This window comes from Bos mutus, chromosome 20 (assembly GCF_027580195.1).
Source record: "Bos mutus isolate GX-2022 chromosome 20, NWIPB_WYAK_1.1, whole genome shotgun sequence".
NCBI lineage: Eukaryota > Metazoa > Chordata > Mammalia > Artiodactyla > Bovidae > Bos > Bos mutus.
Genome location: NC_091636.1, coordinates 36,855,450 through 36,876,570, shown reverse-complemented (window position 1 = coordinate 36,876,570; position 21,121 = coordinate 36,855,450). Strand labels below are relative to the sequence as shown.

The following is a 21,121-nucleotide window of genomic DNA, read 5'->3' as shown; positions in this document are numbered from 1 at the left end:
GAGTTGGACACGACTGAGTGACTGAACTGAACTTGAGATTCTGATTTTTACTTTTGTAAACTTCAGTAGCATCCTCATGTCACACCAGGAATCTGAAATTTTTTCTTAATGAAAAGGAAGGGGTGTAATATATTTAGGTTTACATTCTTGAAAACTGACTTTAGTGTGGGGGGAAAAATGAAGGTGTCCAATGAGAGGGAGGAAAACTATAGACTATTGTTATGTGTATTAATGAAATAGGATACCTGATTAAACTCTAAAAACCTAAACTAGTGAGGTAATTGAAGAGATATTTCATTAAATAAATAGATTTGCCTAGAATTTGGTGACTGGGACTTCCTTGGAGGTCCAGTGGCTAAGAATCCTTGCTTCCACTGCAGGGGGAGTGGGTTTGATCCCTGGTCTGGGAACTAAGATCCCACATACCATATGAGGAAAAAAATTGGTGACTAATTAGATTTGGACGGAAGGGAAAGAATTTAAAGATGAGATCCGAATGTCTGACTTGAATCATTAGATGATAAAGACTGAAGTAGAAAAGAGGAACAGGAGGAGGCAGGGGCCAGGGAGAGAGGAATGAGTGCTTTACTCATGTTTTGAATGAGGAGCTTCAGCAGTCATACAATGGAAATGTTCATTACAAAGGCAGGCACTCAGGTGCGGGCTGGAGATATGATACAATAGTCCTGGCTTCCACATGGCAAACTGGTTAAGGTTTAAAATTTATTATCTATTTATTTTGTCTATTTACTATTTTTTATTTATTAGTTATTATCTGTTTATAAAAGACAGAAATGGTATGGACCTAACAGAAACAGAATATATTAAGATGTGGTAAGAAAACACAGAACTATACAAAAAGATCTTAATGACCCGGATTACGATGATGGTGTGATCACTCTACTTAGAGCCAGACATTCTGGATTGTGAAGTCAAGTGGGCCTTTGGAAGCATCAATATGAATAAAGCTAATGGAGGTGATGGAATCCAGCTGAGCTATTTCAAATCCTAAGAGAGGATGCTGTCAAAACTGATGCACTCAATATGCCAACAAATTTGGAAAACTCAGCAGTGGTTACAGGATTGGAAAAGGTCAGTTTTCATTCCAATCCCAAGGAAGGGCAATGCCAAAGAATGTTTAAACTATTGCACAACTGCACTCATTTCACACACTAGCAGAGTGATGCTCAAGATCCTCCAAGTTAGGCTTCAATAGTACGTGAACTGAGAATTTCCAGCTATTCAAGCTGGATATAGCAAAGGCAGAGGAACCAGAGATCAAATTGCCAACATCCGTTGGATCATAGAAAAAGCAAAAGAATTCCAGAACATCTACTGCTGCTTCATTGACTATGCTAAAGTCTTTGTGTGGATCACAACAAACTGTGGAAAATTCTTAAAAGAGATTGGAATACCAGACCACCTTACCTGCCTGCTGAGAAACCTGTAAGCAGGTCAAGAAACAAGTTAGAACAGGACATGGAACAATGGACTGGTTGTAAATTGGGAAAGGAGCACATCAAGCCTATACATTGTAACCCTGTTTATTTAACTTATATGCAGAATACATCATGTGAAATGTTGGGATGGATGAAGCACAAGCTGGAATCAAAATTGCTGGGAGAAATATCAGTAACCTCAGATATGCAGATGACACCATCCTTATGGCAGAACATTGAAAATTGTGATAGACTTTATTTTCTTGGGCTCCTAAATCACTGAAGATGGTGATTGCAGCCATGAAATTAAGACGCTTGCTCTTTGGAAGAAAAACTGACAAACCTAGATAGTGTATTAAAAAAACAGAGGTCTGTATAGTCAAAGCTATGGTTTTTCTGGTAGTCATGTATGGATATAAGAATTGGACCATAAAGAAGGCTAAATGCTCAAGAATTGATGCTTTTGAAATGTGGTGTTGGAGAAGACTCTGAGAGTCCTGAATATTCATTGAAAGGACTGATGCTGAAGCTCCAATACTTTGGCCACCTGATACAAAGAGCTGACTCACTGGAAAAGACCCCGATGCTGGTAAAGACTGAACGCGGGAGAAGGGGATGACAGAGGATGAGATGGTTGGATAGCATCACCAACTCAATGGACATGAGTTTGAGCAAGCTCCAGAAGATAGTGAAGGACAGGGAAGCCTGGTGTGCTATGGTCCCTGGGGTGGCAGAGAGTCAGACATGACTGAGCAACTGAACAGCAACAATTTTTGGCTGCACTGGGTCTTCACTGCTGAGTGTGGGCTTTCTGTATTTGCAGCAAACAAGGGGCTACTCTTTCTTATTGTGCATAGGCTTCTCACTGCATGGGCTCTTGTTGCTGAGCACGGGCTCTTGGCTCATGTGCTTCAGTTACTCAGTGCAATGTGGGATCTTCCTGGAGCAGGGATTGAACTAGTATTCCCTGCATTGGTAGGTGGTTTCTTAACCACTGGACGATCAGGGAAGTCCCCTTGATTAATCTTAAAAAGAGTTATTCTTCCATAGCTAAGTTCTAAAATAAATGTTTAATTTCTAACATAATACAGTAGGTATGTTCATCCAAAAGGAAGAAGAGTAAAAACAATAGTATTTTAACTAATATGTGAAGCAGAACAACAAAATAATAAAAATAGATTACATAAGCTCTTACAAATTTTTGGATTTAAAAAAGTCTTATCACTTGGCTTCAACCTCCTTATGAGGAAACTTTCCTGATAAGCAAAATAAAACTTTCAAGAGTTTAAATGATTTATCAGAAGACTCAAAAATATTCTGAAAAAAATTATTAAGGGAATTTAAATGAAAAAACTGATAAAAAATGGAAGGAAAGCATATGCCTTTCAAGACATTTAGATTCAGTGTTCTATTTCTTTATTTCCTTGATACAACTGTATCCCTATCATATTTTCCCCCTCATGAATAAGAGGAAAAAGGATGGAGGAGGGAAGTATCCTGAGAAGAGAATGAGGAATCTGTGAGCCCTGAGATGAAGTCAACTATAAAACATAAAAGATGACAGCAGAGAGGTTTTCAACAAACAAGTCACTAGTAAGTCAGATGTATTATACTAAAGAAATGCTGAACATACATTTCAGGACTAATATCCCATACCTTGTACAGTTAAAAAACATTTCTCTTAAAAAATTTTTTTTGTATTTATTTAGCTGCACTGGGTCTTAGTTGTGGCACGTGGGACCTTCTTTGCCACATGCAGAATCTCTAGTTGCAGCCAGCATGTGGGATCTAGTTTCCTGACCAGGGATGGAACCTACCCCTGCACTGGGGGCTTGTAGTCTTAACCATTGGTCTACCAGGAAGTCCCCCAAACAGCCCTTTCTCTTTCTTAACCATTTTGCTACACTAAAATGATCTATTTAGAAATCTGTGTCACAATCAGGACTTTCAATGACTCCTCACTGCCTACAATGAATGCACTGTTTCATATATTCCACTTATCATTCATTGTCTATAGATGTTTAATATTTAATAGTCACTATAAATAATGTGTTGAATGAAAACCAGATATAAAGTATATAAACCAAGTTGATAAATGTGATAGAACAATGCTACTTCAAGTTTGATCCACTTACTACCAGTATCATTATCACATTGAGGGTGGAATATCTGTTTTGAACAGGTTATTGAAGTGATTCTTACGAATGTTAAGGTTTTACAGTCTCCCAGATGATTAAAGAGGAGAAGAGGATCTTAATTTCTCTTAGTACTCTTACCCTCCAAAGGATATTGAAAACATTCGCTATGTGGCTAGAGTTCTTAAAGGTGTTATGTAAGGTGTTACATAAACAAAAGAAATGGTTCAGATTTCTGGATTCTTAAAGACCATTTAGCCACATTAGCTTACATTCCTTATGAAAGATGTAGCTTCATTATTTTGAGTTCCATAAACTTAACATACATATTAATGTTCTTGTGAGTAAATGTGCTTGTAGCAGAACTGGAATCACGGCTAAATATAGCCTTTAAGCCAAGACTTTCATTTTAAGTAGACATGATAGAATTTTAAATTTACAGAATTAACAATGTGTAGCATACATTCATTTTACATATTAAAAAAAATCTAAACTTAAGGAACTGAAAAGCTGAAAAATGAGAGGTGGTGGGGCCTAATAAGAAGGTATTAACATCCTATTAAATATTATAAATAAGGAGACTATAGGAGAAAGGGAGCTAAATTCTAAGAGAATAACTGTGGAAATGGGAAAACCGTTAGACACACCTTAGTGACAACAGGTAGAAGGTCATTACTCTGGTAACGAAAGGTAAGAGGAAAGGAGTCCATGTTCTTGTTTTTCTGTGAGTCCTGGTCACTTGCCAGACTTTTCTCTTTTGTTGCCATGACTTTGGGCACTTGGTTTTGCCATCCTAATTCTGCTGGAATATTAGGAACTATATTATGAACAGTTTTGCTTCATATATGGTGTGTCTTGGGTAAACCTCAGGTGTTGTGGTTACTGATGAGCAAGGGAGGAGGCATCAGATGGGAAGCTCCATCCTGAACTGGTTATATCTTCTAACACAGTGGTCCTCAACCTGACATGTACTGGAACATCATGAAGGGCATTAAAACAGAGTGCTGGGCTGGAGAATCGGAATTTCTAACAAATGTCCAGATGCTGCTGATGTGCTGGTCTGGTGCACACACTTTGAGAACCACCAGTTTAAAGGAATCAGTAGTCCCACGACAAAGAAGAGTTAGGTGGATGATGAGGGAAAACAGCATCTCCCTGGAGGGGAGATAGGACATAGACCATTAATTACAAGTTTATCACTTGCTCAGAAAAAACAACCAGGTGTGTACTACAAGGATTGAAACTGACAAAATCAGTAGTTAGAAGAAATTTTTTTCCAAAGATGAACCCAAAAATTTAAAAAACTTTTAAAGAGACTGTTTATTTGCTTATTTAAGAACTGTTGTAGAATCTACTATTACGGGACTGGACCTATTCAGCTAGCCTATTTAAGTTTCGATACTTGAACTAACTTGACAATGAGCATATAAATTCAAAACAAGAGTTTTTTACTTGTTTATCCTTGTGTTAAAATCATAAATAATCTTGTTTTTAACTTATTAAAAAGCAAAATAGTATTATGTAGTAAAAAAGAATTCACCTGCAAATGTACTCTGCTGATACCAGCCATTTATTAAAAACGCATTTCTACTAAAATTGTTCTTAAATTCTTAGATTTAGAGCATGTGATAGCTGGACCCAGCTGAGTTTTTATTTTACAGATTAAAAACGCAGGGATGAAAATACATTACAATAATTAATGTAGCCGTTCTAGTTTAGCCTGAAGAGATTTAAAGTTTCCAGTGATGGCTTGTACTGCTGCTGAGGAGCTCATAGACTGGAGCTCGACCAGATAACCACAAACAGCATCCAGGCAGAGATTTGTGAATCTTCTCCTGTAAAGAAAAAGACACCCATTCAGCCATCTACAGATTCAGAAACATTTCCTCCTATAGGACTTCCCTTCAACTTCTGCTAATCTTACTCAGTAAAGGCCCACAGAAGAGGAAGGATCATGTGATTAAGTAAATGGCAAATAAATGAAAACAGAGAAAGACACTCAGTGGGGTAGGTGGATTACCACATACCACCATTTTCCTCTCGAAGATTGTTACAATGAGAAGGAAGGCAGTAAGGAATGACTCCTTAAATTAGTATTAAATATTTACATTCATTTGGTCTCCTCAAACAAATGTATCTTAAAATGGCCAATAATATCACAAAAGACACAATGGCACTTCCTAAGCTGCTCATTCAAAATGGAAGGAGTTTAGCAGTAATTCATTAATTTTATCCTTTCATTTACAGGGAGAAATCAGGACAAGGGCTGGAAAATGGAAAAACTCTCACCTTTTATATGTGCTAACTGATATAAAATAGTTTCTGCAAACGTACACGAGTTTAAATCTCACATACTTCTTTGAGTCTCTGTATTGTGCCCCACTATCTCCAAATTTGTTACCCAGATATTTATTCAATGCATTTAAAAACCTTTGGTATACAACACAGTATCTAATTCATAGTTACCTCTCACAATTTAAAACTTGGCTAGGATTTTCAACATATCTTGTCAATAGTACATGTATACAATCCAAAAGGTGTAGTGGCTTCTTCATTCTGTTCCAGAATGGATCCTATAAAGAAAAAACACATAGTCAGTTTTAAGGTGAATTGTGTCCACTCATTTTCCCCTCACTTATGTTAGTTAAAATACTCATCAGAGTTCAGTGCACTGAACACTGCACTGTGAAGTCATTTAGGAAGAATATTTGATGTATCATTGCACTTTGCAGAGCATATGAATTTGCTGTTTAGGAACCTGAGACAATAGGAAAGAAAAGAATCCATTTCTTCCTATTGACTGTGACACGATTCTTACCTGGAACCTATGCAGATTTAATCTGATAGTGTGAATAAGAGACTAAACCAAAAAAAAGACTAAACCAGTAGTCAGAGAATCTTAATTCTAGTTCTGACTCCACCATTACTAGCCATGTGACTTGAATAGGTTATTTAACATCTCTGCTCTTGTCAGATGTAAATGGGATATTATTAGTTGTTCATTTTTGTGAAAGGCTCAGTGTATGTTTTAATGAGATAAATAAGTGCCTTGGAAAGCACTGTATGAATGTTCTGATGAAGCTACTATAATCATGACTAGTATTAAACACAAGCCAGTTCAACAGGTTTCGTTTAGTTCTTTCATCTTAGGATAAAAATTACACAACTTAAGTCCAATAAGATTAAATATGGTGAGGAAGATCTTTTTTAAAAAACTGAGGTATAACTGACATGTAACATTGTAGTAGTTTCAATACAATAGAGTGAGTTGCTGTTTGCGTTGAAAATGATGCAAAATGATCACCATAATAAGCCTAGTTATCCTCTGTCACCATATAGTTAAATTTTCCTTTTCTTATGGAGAGAAAGATCTTTAAGCACTGATATTTTAGATGAGGTTACAAGGATTGAGAATAAATATTTTGTTTTTACAGTGAATGATATTTTGTTCTTTATTAATTTACTTTTCTTTTTTGGCTGTGCTGCGTTTTCATTGTGCACTCAGGCTCTCTAGCTGTGGTGTGTGGGCTCATCTGCCCTGTGGCACGTGGGATCTCAGTTCCCCGGCCAGGGATCAAACCTACATGTCCTGTGTTGGGAGGTGGATTCTTAATCTCTGGACCACCAGGAAAGGCTCTATTCCTTTACAGTAAGTAATTCTTAATGTATTTAGCCTATTTGGCTAAAAGTAAAGCATATGTAATTATGCTTTATTGATACTGAAAAATATTTGATTATTATCATGGTATATAACAAAGCAACTCTCATTACTGGTATCAAAAGTCTAAAGCATGATAATTTCTGATACTCAACAAATGAAGCAAATTTCTGATGCAACTCTATTATATGATACTTGTAAGCACACAACCAAAAAAATCTGCTCCTGTATCTAGAAAATTAAATTGATTTAACTATTTTATTTAATATTTTCCTTACCCGTGACTTGAACAAGTGATCATATACTTCTAGTAGTCTAGGTAATGGCACTCCAATTTCATTCATTGTCTGTATCACAAAACCCACATCCCAGTTCAAAGTACAAACTTGCTGCTCTAAGAACTGCACGATAAAATCTAGGGAGAGAAAAAGATCAGCTGGAATTGTTAACTCTACTTTTGCCCAGTGTTACCAAGATGTAATTGACATATAGCACTGTGTAAGTTTAAGGTGTAAATGGGATGGATCTAAAACATATTGCAAAATGTTTTCCACGATAAAATTAGTTACCATGTCCTTCACCTCATATAATCACTAATTTTTGTTGTTCTAGATTTGTTAACACTTGATACTAAAAAGTAGGTCTTATTCATAACTGAGAAGCTTCTAGAGGGAAATTTTTTTTTTTTTAAACTTTACATAATTGTATTAGTTTTGCCAAATATCAAAATGAATCCGCCACAGGTATACATGTGTTCCCCATCCTGAACCCTCCTCCCTCCCCATACCATCCCTCTGTGCCGTCCTAGTGCACCAGCCCCAAGCATCCAGCATCGTGCATCGAACCTGGACTGGCAACTCGTTTCCTACATGATATTTTACATGTTTCATTGCCATTCTCCCAAATCTTCCCACCCTCTCCCTCTCCCACAGAGTCCATAAGACTGTTCTATACATCAGTGTCTCTTTTGCTGTCTCGTATACAGAGTTATTGTTACCATCTTTCTAAATTCCATATATATGCGTTAGTATACTGTATTTATGTTTTTCCTTCTGGCTTACTTCACTCTGTATAATAGGCTCCAGTTTCATCCACATCATTAGAACTGATTCAAATGTATTCTTTTTAATGGCTGAGTAATACTCCATTGTGTATATGTACCACAGCTTTCTTATCCATTCATCTGCTGATGGACATCTAGGTTGCTTCCATGTCTTGGCTATTATAAACCTGCTGCGATGAACATTGGGGTACACGTGTCTCTTTCCCTTCTGGTGTCCTCAGTGTGGATGCCCAGCAGTGGGGTTGCTGGATCATAAGGCAGTTCTATTTCCAGTTTTTTAAGGAATCTCCACACTGTTCTCCATAGTGGCTGTACTAGTTTGCATTCCCACCAACAGTGTAAGAGGGTTCCCTTTTCTCCACACCCTCTCCAGCATTTATTATTTGTAGACTTTTGGATCGCAGCCATTCTGACTGGTGTGAAATGGTACCTCATAGTGGTTTTGATTTGCATTTCTCTGATAATGAGTGATGTTGAGCATCTTGTCATGTGTTTGTTAGCCATCTGTATGTCTTCTTTGGAGAAATGTCTATTTAGTTCTTTGGCCCATTTTTTGATTGGGTCGTTTATTTTTCTGGAGTTGAGCTGTAGGAGTTGCTTGTATATTTTTGAGATTAGTTGTTTGTCGGTTGCTTCATTTGCTATTATTTTCTCCCATTCTGAAGGCTGTCTTTTCAAATAGGACACTAATAGATGGAGAAATATACCATGTTCATGGATTGGAAGAATATAGTGAAAATAAGTATACTACCCAAAGCAATTTATAGATTCAACGCAATCCCTATCAAGCTACCAACAGTATTCTTCACAGAGCTAGAACAAATAATTTCACAATTTGTATGGGAATACAAAAAACCTCGAATAGCCAAAGCGATCTTGAGAAAGAAGAATGGAACTGGAGGAATCTACCTACCTGACTTCAGGCTCTACTACAAAGCCACAGTTATCAAGACAGTACGGTACTGGCACAAAGACAGAAATATTGATCAATGGAATAAAATAGAAAGCCCAGAGATAAATCCACGCACATATGGACACCTTATCTTTGACAAAGGAGGCAAGAATATACAATGGATTAAAGACAATCTCTTTAACAAGTGGTGCTGGGAAATCTGGTCAACCACTTGTAAAAGAATGAAACTGGACCACTTTCTAACACCATACACAAAAATAAACTCAAAATGGATTAAAGATCTAAACGTAAGACCAGAAACTATAAAACTCCTAGAGGAGAACATAGGCAAAACACTCTCCGACATACATCACATCAGGATCCTCTATGACCCACCTCCCAGAATATTGGAAATAAAAGCAAAAATAAACAAATGGGACCTAATTAACCTTAAAAGCTTCTGCACATCAAAGGAAACTAGAGGGAAATTTTTTAAAAAACAATTTTCAAAACAAATAATTCTTTGAATATAAAATAAGGCATATACCAAAACAGGCAAACCTATAGAGACAGAAAGGAGATTAGTGGGTGCTTAAGGCTGAGGGTGGATATTTCTTTTTGATGAAAATGGTGATGAAAATGGTCTAAATTTAACTGTGATGGTTGCACAACTCTGCAAATATGCTAAAACCATTCGCTTACACACTTCAAAGCTATTAGGGAAAAAAACTATTAGAGTGAATGTAGATAAAAGCAAAAGGTACAAGTGGAGAACAGAGATCATTGACAATCACACTTTTAGAGAGGGCCTGCTTATATATATATATTTTTAAAATTTATTCAATTATTCATTTATTTATTTCTTGGCTGTGTGGAGTCTCAGTTGCGGCACACAGGAACTTTGACCTTTATTGTGGCATGAAAGATGTGTAGTTGCGCCATGAGGAATCTTTAGTTGTGGCATGTGGGATCTAGTTCCCCCATCAGAATCAAACCCAGGCCCCCTGCTCGGGGAGCATGGAATCTTAAACACTGGACCACCAGGGAAGTCTCATGATAAGAGTTCCTTAATATCTTGAAACACTGGATCTTAACAGCTTTTCAGAAAAAGAAGGGGTGCTGTATCTTGATTTTAGAAATATTAAATATAATATTCATAAGATTCTTCTTTATTTTGGTGACTCTAATTGTGGTCCCACTCTCACTTTTTACTACCTGTTATATCATAAATAAGCTCTTAACAGAAGCAATCAAATTCATATTTATGGTACCTAAAATCTGAGACTGACCAATGTGAATAGCCATGGGCAAGAAAGAATCACTAAAGATTGAACAGTTAACTACAGTTAACAGGTAACTACAAGTTACCACACAGAAATTCTGGAGAGGTAATAGAAATTCTAAAGTCTCAATTTGTTCCAGCTTGAAGTCTCTTGTTTGCCTTTGACAGAGTGATAGAAAAAGGAAGTTCTCTTCTATTCTAAATTTTATTGGGCTGCACAACTAACAATCTTAAGTCAAAGAAGAAATACCCTCAAAAGGTACTGTGCACAACATGGTCATTTTGCTATTAAAATTGTCAAGCTTCACATACTCATATGGTTGCTCTTTATTTTACCAATCAATGGAAACAGTGACAGACTATTTTGGGGGGCTCCAAAATCACTGCAGATGGTGACTGCAGCCATGAAATTAAAGATGATTGCTCCTTGGAAGAAAAGCTATGACCAACCTAGACAGCATATTAAAAAGAAAAGACAGGTGCACTGGGATGACCCAGAGGGATGGTATGGGGAGGGAGGTGGGAGGGGGGTTCAGGATGGGGAGCACGTGTACACCTGTGGCAGATTCATGTTGATGTATGGCAAAACCAATACAATATTGTAAAGTAATTAGCCTCCAATTAAAATGAATAAATTTAAAAAAAGAAAAAAGAAAAGACATTACTTTGCCAATAAAGGTCCGTCTAGTCAAAGCTATGGTTTTTCCAGAAGTCATGTATGGATGTGAGAGATGGGACTATAAACAAAGCTGAGCGCTGAAGAATTGATGCTTTTGAACTGTGGTGTTGGAGAAGACTCTTGAGAGTCCCTTGGACTGCAAGGAGATCCAACCAGTCCATCCTAAAGGAGATCAGTCCTGGGTGTTCACTGGAAGGACTGATGTTGAAGCCGAAACTCCAATACTTTGGCCACTTGATGCGAAGAACTGACTCATTTGAAAAGACCCTGATGCTGGGAAAGACTGAAGGCAGGACGAGAAGGGGACGACAGAGGATGATGGTTGGATGGCATCACCGACTCGATGGACATGAGTTTGAGCAAGCTCTGGGAGTTGGTGATGGACAGGGAAGCGTGGCGTGGTGCAGTCCATGGAGTCGCAAAGAGTCGGACACGACTGAGCAATTGAACTGAACTGAAAGGGCATAGGCAGTTTTTAACACTGTACTTATAAGAAATAAGGATATGATTGTAACAGTTTTATTTCTTACCATGTCCAGGGAATAAATCCTAAATCAGAGAAGACCTGTAAACAAGTCTGTATCTTCATATTTTAAAAACAATATAAGGTTATAAGTATCTTCATGTTTCTCATCACTTTTTGAAAGCACAAAGTGCTTATTTAACATTCTACTGTATGAATGTATTTATGTTGAGTCTATTGTTTTACGACCGAAGAAGACATTACAAGTTGGCAAATGGCTCATAATAGAGTTTCCTACCTTACAAATTTGGTTAAGAAAGGGATTCACAGAAATTACATTTTTAACACAACTACTTGCTATTTTAAAGAAAAATATGTCCTCAATATTCAGGGAGCAGTTAAACCAATCACAGATCATCAACACATGAAAACATCAGCTATTTTTCCCTGCTCTTCAAACTTGTATAACGTTGCCAATAATATAACTCTGTGGTCTGTTAGTACTATTTCAACATAGCTATATAAACCTGGAAGGTCAAGCAAAGAAAGTTTCACATCTAAAACTATTCATCAACAGATCCTACTAGTCTTTGGAAGTGTTTTTTTCTGGAGAGGTAGAATTAACTGCAAAGCTGATAAATTGCAACAACAAAATGATTTTGCTCTAAAAACCATTATTTCTCCATGTCAATGAAGAACACCATCAAAACAAAGAGAAGACAAAAGCCCCATGACTGCAGCTGAAGTTATGGCTCACCGAGAGGAAAGAAGCGAGGCGTGCCGGCATATATCTTGCCCAGGAGCACAATCTTGAGACTAAGAGCATGCATCCTGTCTGGGGAGCTCAACGTCACACTTTCATTTAGTTCTGTAAAAAGAGGTCATGAGAAACCCAAAGTAGTTTTTTTTTTTTTTAATTTTTGGCCTTGTGGCATGGGACGTAGTTCCCTGAAAGTGAAATTGTTAGTCACTCAGTCAAATCCTACTCCTTGTAGACCCCATGGACTGTAGCCCACCAGGCTCCTCTGTCCATGGGATTTCCCAGGCAAGAATACTGGAGTGGGTTGCCATTTCCTTCTCCTCAAAGTGTTTTTAATGTGAAAAGTTTAAACTATTTTATTGTGTCTCAAGGGACAAAATACGATAGAGCTTGTTTGTATTCACATTAATATAATGAGCAGATTCTGTTTCCGCTAGTGTCTGACATACTTTCATCTTAGAAGGGGACTGGTTATGGGATTCTGAGCTAAGTTTCTCAGAATTCCTTACTAAGCAGTACAAACCACAAAAATCACAATCTTTTCTGAGGGTCCTCTCAAACATTCACTGGAATCCTTCTCTAGAGGATCACCTTCAACCATATCCAGGTAACTGTCACTTACCCTCTGCTTAGATATATACAATTTTCATGAGCCCTTAATATATGATCACTAACAGTGTACATTCACTCTTCTACCAAGTCATTAAATAATATGTAGCTAACAGACCTAGCTGTGAACACTTACCTTTTTCTATGATATCTTGCCAAAGTGTCTGCACCAGTATAGGGTCTGAATAACCAGCACAGTGAATTATTGCAAGTTTACATTCTGCAAGTTTAAATGGGTCAGCAAACTCCCCATAAAGCTGTAGGAGAAAATGCCAACATCCATCAAGAGGTTAGTATTCAGAAATTAACAATAAAGAACCCACTGAAAGTCAAAAGTAACCAAAGATGTTATCTGAAGTTCCTAAGATATGATATAAATATATGATGGTGTGTAGGTTGTCATAATGCCAGATTAAGAATGGTTAACGCATTTAAACAGATTTCAATAGGTGTGCCTTTTTTTTCCCCCTTGGCTAAGAGCAAGATGCCGCAGTGACACTTCTTTTAGAACTAGTATTGTCCAAACTAAGGTTTGAAAAGATCATGGATATACTGACAAATCTAAGGGTGCTTCTGGGTACTCAGAGAAATGTCCAGTAATAACTGAAAAAGAAACTGTTCCAGAGGGTACAGAGTGGGAGAGGCTTGGCAAGTTGGGCAAATATAAATTATTCTTTCAAGACAAGAAGCAGTCCATAAATTAGATGGCAGGAGTTTTAACTAAGCCCCATGTGAGGTTCATAGATTCTTGACAGAAAGTGGCCTGGAAAGAGAAACATGCTCTAAGGGTGAGGTAACACGGTGGTTTCAGCCCAGTGACGAGCTCCCAAAGATGGCTCAACTGCTTTCTTAAAGGAAAATGCAAAAGAAACAAGGAATTTGTAGATAATAGCTGATTATCATAGGGATTTCATTTGCCTTTTTGTTACCTTAGTTATGTCCATTAGTTCAGAATCCAGCTGAGAAATTGCATCCTGTACAGAAGAATGATGGGAATATTGCCTTTGTAGTGTCTCTTGTATCTGAAGTTGGATCCTGGCAACCTGGTTTGGGTAGAAAAAAGCAAATCGTAAGTTCTTCATGATAAATCACCAGGTATTTGGAGAAATGACTCCTAGTATCTGACTTTTAAGTTTGTTTGCTAAATAACAAATTTTAAGTTTGTTAAAATAATAGCATAGTAACTATAGTTAATGATACTGTATTGCATATTTAGAAAGTTGCCTAGATAGTAGATATTAAAAAGTTCTCATCACAAGAAAAAAAAATTTTTGTAATCATTTATGGTGACAAATGCTCACCAGACTTATTGTGATCCTTTTACAATATATAGAAAAATTTAATCATTATGTTGTACACCTGAGCAATTGTTATATGTCAATTCTACCTCGATAAAAAAAATGTATAAAGGCTTTTATTAGAACAGACTATCAACCCTTCATTACAACAAAGAGGATTACATAGGGACTGGGCTGTGCCTGAGAGCCTTTGCTGCCCACCAACACCAGTTTCTCCCATGATTACAGCCAGACAAAATGGCCAGAACTCTACTTCACAGCCTCCTTTGCATGGAGTCTGGCCCTAAGACTAAGTTCTCTTCAAGGCAATGTGAACATAAGTATGCCACTTCAGGGCTGAGGTTTTTAAGAGTGAATGTGCTTCTGACATGCTCTCTTCACACTTCTTCCCTCTGATCAAAAAAAAAAAAAAAAAAAAAAAAAAAGGTAAGACTATTGGAATGGTAGAACCAGAAAATAGAATTTGGGAAGTGACATCAACCAAGTGGAAGGAAGCCACATGCCAATCAGGAACACCAACTCTGGATTTTTGTGAATGAGGAATAAGCTTTTGTATGTGGACCACTAAATATACATTAGTGTGTCTCTTAGTAAAGGCTTTAGCCCACTCTACTTCACACATCTATTAATAATCTCTGGAATTAATGGTGAATGCAATATAATCTGCTTAGTGTTAGAAGAGTTAGAATTAACCTTTAGAAATGTCACAGAGAAAACTTTTAGATTATAGCAATACCCTAGGACCCAAGTGCTGTATTGTTAAAATCTTTTATTTATATATAAATATGAAAAGAAAGAAAGAAGGCAGAAGAGATTAAAATTAATACTGACTGCTACAGACCTACTATTTATTAGGGGAAGAGAGAAGTGGACTAACACGTGGCTAATCATCAGTGTGGACAGGCTGAAGTATTGTTAGCACTTACTTCCATTTTTTCCTCTAATTCGTGAAGGAATTCACCATCTGCAGCTATTGATGAAATGGCAGTGGAACTTTTGGCACTAAGAATGGCCCGAGCAATGTATTCGAGTCGCTGCTGAAGTGAAATTTCTGTGCTGGAGGGGGAAAATCCTTACTTTTATTTATGTGAATTCTTCAGGAGCCTATATATCAGTTATGATGTACTATTTTATACCAAATTAACATAAAAGGCCATTTGAAACTTGAAAAAGTAGAGGATTTCTAACAAAAGAGATCCACAATTTCAGTGAACACATAAAGAAATACTTATATCCAAAAAATTATCTATTTTAAAACTTCAGTATATTAAAACTTGGAACCTTCTAAAGTTAAAGAAAACTTTTTATTATTCCTCATATTCTTCATTTCTCTACCTTAATGTGGCCAAACCCAAATTGATACCCAAAATACAGAAACTTCTTAATTGAGAAGAAATTATATGTTCAGGTTTAAGGAAGCAAAAATTCTGAAAAAGTACAAAGACCACAAAAATGTATTGTTGATTACTCACAAAACATGCAACAGAACAGTTAAAGACTGTGATAAAAGGAGACGCTTTCTGTCAGCACTGAAGAGCAATCCTAGCACTCTTACAAGTAAATAGCCTGAAGAACCCAGAAAGACTCTTAAGTTCTGCAAACCTAAACCATGGTTTATCTCGTCCAAAGGCAAGAAGAGCCCAACACTGATCTTCAGAACACCTACATCTGGACAGTTAACCCCTATCTGCTCCTCAAAGAACGTGAGCGAAACAAAGAAACACCTCTCAGCTAAGTGTTGCTTAGTCAGAGTGACTGGGAAGAATCCAAGGGTGAACTTTAGAAATGTCTCCTGTATAAAGGGTGAACTATGAAAGTAAAAAAGGTTTAATGCAATTTCTGAAACTTAGAAAAACTGCTTTTACAAAAACCTGTATTTATTCTTAAAATACATGGAAACTGGGGTCTAAGAACAAACTCTTCCTGGCATTCTTCAGTGTTTAATGGAGAAAAATACCTTGTTAGAATGAAAAACTGAAATCTGCCTCCCTAACAGGGTGATTATGAGGGTCAAAAATATATAAAAGGTCCTTGTAAGTAGTAAAGATATACATGGACAAAGAAAACAAGACTGTACCTTCAGGAGCCTTGTTTCATAAAGGCTTTATTTCCCCCTCTCATCTCTTAAAAAAAAATAACAAAAAAACCCCACTTGAAACAAACATTTTGAAAGTGGATAACATTTCCAAATTACTTAAAGTAGAATATTCCATAGCCACCAACTTATTTGGTACAGCTTACATATATAGAAAAAGAGTATAGTGAGAAAGAGTAACATAATAGTTGGAAAAATATTTTATTGTGGAAAGAGATGGATGCTAAGTTACGAGCTAAAGACTAGACGTACAGGGTCCTCACATGAAGGGAAAATTAGGTTGTATGCATGTGTGAAGTAGAAATGGACAATGGGCACTGTCCTTAAAAGAGGATTTCCAAATATTTTATAACAAGAACGTAGTAATTGTGATAACAAGGAAAAAGGTCCAAAAGTTCAAATGAAAAGGCAATTAAGGGCCACTCTAACAGTGCAAGCAATGACCGAAATGACTTACAAAGATTTGTACAGTAATGGTACTTGGATGTACAAAGAGGAATGACAAGAGTAATCCAGAAATGAGATTCTGAAGGCCTGGATAAGGTCACAGTCCATATGTGCCTCTGAGGGCAGAAAATAATACTGGATAAAGAAATGAATTACAGAACCTTAAGACAGAGCTATAGTGAATTAAATATTTAATAATGCCGTCATTTCATCTTTTGTTTTTTTTTTTTGGTCAATTCTTGGTTATACAAAAACTACGACTTGACCAAGGCCTTTACTCTGAAATACATTTTAGGTCTTTACTAGCTCAAATTCCTTTTCTTTCCTTTTATTAAACCAAAGACAAATTGAAGTCACTACGATATATGTCATTTTCTGTATGTGAGGGGAATTTATGAAAATCAAGTGATTATTGTGACCAAAGAGGGCAAGAAGATAAAAAATGCCTTGGGTCCACACACGCAGTAATTACAACTGCGTGACTGCACAGACACACACTCTCCCACCTGCTGTCAGCCACAGCTGGATGCTTGACGTAACCGTTCTGATTAACATGGTTTAACCACAGCTTTGCCTCAAACACCTCCTCTTCCTAACATAACCAATCTTTATGTTTTAAAAATAGCACCATATTCTTTTGGCAACATTTCAAATGAAGAGGGTCAAATTAATAATCTTTCCAAAATTGTATTGTCTTGTATTGTCTTTATATGACAATCTAATTGGACATACCAATGCCTTCTGTAACAGAATTCTTAATCCTCCTTAATATATATGCTGTAAGACCTTGTCAGGAGCTTAAACCAATGTAAGAGTTGAGGAAATTGGTCTGGAATTTGTTACACGTTTAAAATTATAACGCCTTTGAAAAGCATTTTTTGTCCTTTTAATTAATAATAGTAATGATTTGCCATCACTAGAAAAGAATCTAAAGACATAGTTTAAAGAAAAAGGGTTTAGAAAATAGTTTGAATAGAGTCTGTTTAGTAGAAGTTATTTGGTACCTTTACACATTATTAAAAATGAAACAAACAAAAAGAAAAACTATAAACTTCAGGTAAATCCAGGGCTTCCCATGTAGTTCAAATGGTAAAGAATCTGTCTACAATGTTGGAGACCTAAGTTCAATCTCTGGGTCAGGAAGGTCCCCTGGAGAAGGGCATGGCAACCCCTCCAGTATTCTCGCCTGGAGAATCCCCGTGGACAGAGGAGCCTGGCGGGCTACAGTCCATGGAGTCACAAACAATCAGACATGACTGAGCGACCAACACTTTCACTTTAGGTAAATCCAAGTAAACTCATAAAAATTCTATATATGTATAACCTGAATAAAGTTTTCTTAAAATCTTAAATTTAAAAATTAAAGTCTGGGTGCAGTAACTAGATATGGTCCAGTTATCAATTACTCATCACAGTGAGAATATGAGGCCATACCTATGCATGTCAGCCAATTTGGACAGGACACGAGCTGCACTGCTAAAACTTCTGTTCTTCTCGTAATACCTCCAGAGTAGATCCATATAACGAACTTTGTTTTGATCAACTTTGGCCATTCGTACTAGATGTGGCTCCAGAAATGGAGAAGCAATCTGGAAATTGTACAGTTGTTCAGAGACATTTTCTGACCACCCACTTGCTCTTTACATAATAAATATATCATCATTTTATAGGTGTGCCTTGTTTTATGAATACATAAGCAATATTATAATCCAGTAACAGATAAGAAAGGGGCAATTTTTCTCATTATAAATTATCAAAGAACTGCTATGATAGTCGTATTATGTTGATAAAAATAATTTATTACAACCCAATTGCAAATCTTTTAATAAACTTTTGAGAACACAGTTACTGATTTCTAGCCTCTGAGCTCAAAGACATCCTTGCCACAATCTGTTGCCATTTTACAGGGTGAGGAACACTGACACTTAGGGTAGTGAAAGGACATTTGTGAAGCAGCTTAATGGCAGAGTTAAGACAAAGTTCAGGTCTCCGAATTCATGATCCATTGATTTTCATGCCACAATATAAACAATCCCAATCAGCTTCTAAATAACAAGAAAATTAGAGCAACAGGATATCTTGCTCACTAGAAAAAAGTATTACATTATTTGGCTTTTCACTAATACGTAACGGTTGGTATTTCCTAATAACCATATATACTAACCCACTGAGTTAATGCTACTTAAAAATATAAATTAACACTATTGGTATAAAAAATATTTACCTGTAGCAGTTTATCTGCAAGGTCTGCTTGTATTAGCCAATTATAAAGGGCAATACTAAAGAGTTCATCTTTGGATCGCTGAGACAATTTAAGCATTTGTTCAAACTAAAAAAACAAAACAGTAAAAATTAGCACAGTTAAACGCTTGACCTGACCTTCAGCCTTTTAAACCTCTTGCAAGAAATCAAGAATCCTTAAATGGTAAGTTCTGAGAGCTATCACCTTTCCCTACATGACTATACCACCTCCACCACCGTGCAGAACTTCTAAATGCAGTGCATTTTCAGAATGAAAATACACTGTGTCCCTTACATGATGTCCTGCTTCTTCATTACTCAGCATGTTGGGATCAGATGACAACACCGGAGGCCCGGGCTTCTTGGGGACGCTGGGAGACTGAGGAGCAGCCTTACTTTGATTTACCAGTTCTTGAAGTGTATCTGTAATACACTTGTAACTGTTTAATCTGAAAAAGCATGAAAGAGGAACGGTTACATGATTTAGTTAGCAACTGGTTAACAACTGAAATACAAACTGAAGGTAATTTTGAATACACACACAATTTGGTATTAAAAATAATACAAATCATACACTTTTCCTGTAGGTTTGAGAAGCATTTGTTTAGAAGGGTGAACTCATAAAAATTAAACGCATGTCTAAGATTGGTTATATATTTCCCTTCTGAATATCCATTGTTTTTTAGCAGTCTCTAAACATTTAAAAATCATCCTTTAAAATACTAAAACAAAACAATTAATCTTCATTTAGAACAAGACACTGAGGGCTGGACAGGTGAGGCAGCACTTTTGTTTCCAAAAATGTCATCACATTTAAAACTGACATTAACATGTATACACTGCTGTATTCAAAATGGATAACCAACAAGGACGTGCTGTATAGTACATGGAACTCAGTGTTGTGTGCCAGCCTGGATGGAAGCGGGGTCTGGGGGGAAGGATACATGTATGTGTACAGCTCAGTCCCTTCGCTGTTCACCTGAAACTACCACAATATTGTTAATCAGCTATAACCCAATACAAAATAAAGTTTAAAGTTTGGGGGAAAAAAAAACAAACCAGAAACAAAAAACTGACAGTAATACAATTTCAGAAAAACCACAGAGGTAGTTCAAAATATTCCTTAAGAATTCCCAACAGACTATAATTTTATCCCTAGGCAAAGAATTATAATATTGATTCACACCTTTGATAAAATGGGCATTTTTAGGAAAAGCATAATTCAATTTCATAAGGGCTGTACTTGAAACATTATTTTCCTAATACTACCAGTCAAACTTTTCACAAAGAAAAGTCCTATATCCATAAAGTTGAGACTCTGCTAAGGTGATAAAACTCACCTTTCCTGGAAAGCCTGAAGTCCTACGATGTCCTCTTCTGGTTCTCCGTGTTTATAGAAATGAAGTCCAAGACCCTGAGGATCTTTTTTTTCTGCAGCAGTAAGAGAGAGCTCCACCACACCCTCATAAAAACGCACTAATGGGAAAGAGTTAAGGCATATTATTAAGTGGATACATTTTTCCTTAGCTGGCTTATAAAGACACTGATCAAGGTTATTATGTTCACTATTGTAAGGGTTCTACTGTGTATTAGTTACCTAGATGACAATATCATATAAATTACTTCTGATGAGTCTATCGAAGAACTAGGTTCTAAAAACATGCCGAAAAGGCAGCATTAATATATTTTCTTCACTGTTAAAAAAATTTCATATTTAAAATAACAAAGAGGAGGACTACAGTTACTTGACGGAAAAAAAAAACCATCTAAGGATTCATAGTACTACCTGTTCTAACAGAACATCATGTTAGATTTGATTTCAAGTAATTTTAAACTGTGCAGACAGGTAAAAAAATTAGTCAAAAGAATCGAAAGTACCTGAAAAATAAATGTAACCCAGAAAGCAATCTAATACAGATGGTAGTTTAACCAGAACAGGACTGACACTACAATGTTAAAAAGTTATACGTTTCAAGATAAGAGCACTATTGCTCTTCTAGAAGCTGGTACAGTCATCAAACACTAAGACACAGAAATTTATTTTGTATGTCTTATCACTT

At 36.5% G+C, this 21,121-nt stretch overlaps 1 protein-coding gene and 1 pseudogene across 1 annotated transcript in view; one reads left to right on the top strand and one right to left on the bottom strand.

Moving 5' to 3' along the window:
- Nucleotides 1-5,121: 5,121 nt before the first annotated feature.
- The window catches only part of NUP155 (nucleoporin 155), a 51,299-nt gene continuing 35,299 nt past the window's right edge, over nt 5,122-21,121 (bottom strand). Inside the window, exons 25-35 of the mRNA XM_005898537.3 lie at nt 20,402-20,537; nt 19,357-19,510; nt 19,045-19,149; nt 18,255-18,409; nt 15,205-15,334; nt 13,910-14,023; nt 13,117-13,237; nt 12,369-12,479; nt 7,511-7,647; nt 6,041-6,147; nt 5,122-5,409 (exon numbers count right to left, since the gene is read on the bottom strand). Of these exons, the coding sequence (XP_005898599.2) occupies nt 5,271-5,409; nt 6,041-6,147; nt 7,511-7,647; nt 12,369-12,479; nt 13,117-13,237; nt 13,910-14,023; nt 15,205-15,334; nt 18,255-18,409; nt 19,045-19,149; nt 19,357-19,510; nt 20,402-20,537 (1,409 nt within the window). The 3' untranslated portion in view covers nt 5,122-5,270. The remainder of the gene's footprint in view (nt 5,410-6,040; nt 6,148-7,510; nt 7,648-12,368; nt 12,480-13,116; nt 13,238-13,909; nt 14,024-15,204; nt 15,335-18,254; nt 18,410-19,044; nt 19,150-19,356; nt 19,511-20,401; nt 20,538-21,121) is intronic.
- Nucleotides 15,349-16,685, top strand: LOC138984201 (UPF0711 protein C18orf21 homolog pseudogene; annotated as a pseudogene).